The 780-nt window shown below is 51.0% G+C and overlaps 1 protein-coding gene across 1 annotated transcript in view; it reads right to left on the reverse strand.

Annotated features, from left to right (window-relative positions):
• The window catches only part of EMH_0048430 (TPR domain-containing protein, putative), a gene marked incomplete at both ends in the record, with an annotated part of 4,929 nt that overhangs the window by 499 nt on the left and 3,650 nt on the right, over positions 1-780 (reverse strand). The window contains 2 exons of the mRNA XM_013496404.1: positions 226-305; positions 454-693. Of these exons, the coding sequence (XP_013351858.1) occupies positions 226-305; positions 454-693 (320 nt within the window). The remainder of the gene's footprint in view (positions 1-225; positions 306-453; positions 694-780) is intronic.

Genomic DNA, 780 nt, shown 5'->3' on the forward strand with positions numbered 1-780 from the left:
CAAGGTACCACAGCACGACCTTCATATACGACCAGACAAAAACACTTTTTTTTTAGAAAAGTTCTTCTGAGGCAATGCAGATACAGGAGTTCATTGATGCACCGGCTGTTTCACTTGACGTTTGGGTTGCACAAGCGAGTACTACACAAGTAACAAAGGCACCTTCATACGGAAACTCTGCTTCAAAAGACTCAGCTCACAAGATGAAGCCTTCGTCAACCTTACTGAGCCTTTCACGCAATTGATCTGATACGTCAGCGAGTTGTCCCCCACACAGTGACTTATCACGAAGGAGCCAAGGGTGCCTGAAGAAGCACACGACACGGCACAGGAGGTATGCAGGGATTTGCGTTGATGCCGGTAAGCCGCCTTTCTAGCGAGAAAGAGGTAGGCAACAGCCTCCTCGGTGCCAAGCGTCACGGTTAGGTGTACACTGAGTAATACTACACATACTCGTCTGTCCACCAGGATTTATCAAAGTCAGCCATCCGGTGAGGCGCGCGTATTCTCTGCGGAGCCGTGTGTTCTTCAACTTTTCCTGTTTAAAACTATCTCCTTCATCCGAAGGGGAGAAACTACCAGTGGCACACGGGGCATAGTCGCCTTTTGCAGCTGCCGAAACCGAGCTAAGCTGCAATCCGGTCAGCTGGCGCACAGCCGCAATGCAGCGCAGCAGGTCCAGAGCCAAGTGATCTGTACGACACAGCACCCACCACCCGGCAGCCGCTTTGCAGTTCTTGTTAGTGGCCACAGGCTTCAAGGAAAGCTATTTATCAGGTC

The sequence above is a fragment of the Eimeria mitis genome, genomic scaffold, assembly GCF_000499745.2.
Source record: "Eimeria mitis Houghton genomic scaffold, Emh_scaff2087, whole genome shotgun sequence".
In the NCBI taxonomy this organism is placed as follows: domain Eukaryota; phylum Apicomplexa; class Conoidasida; order Eucoccidiorida; family Eimeriidae; genus Eimeria; species Eimeria mitis.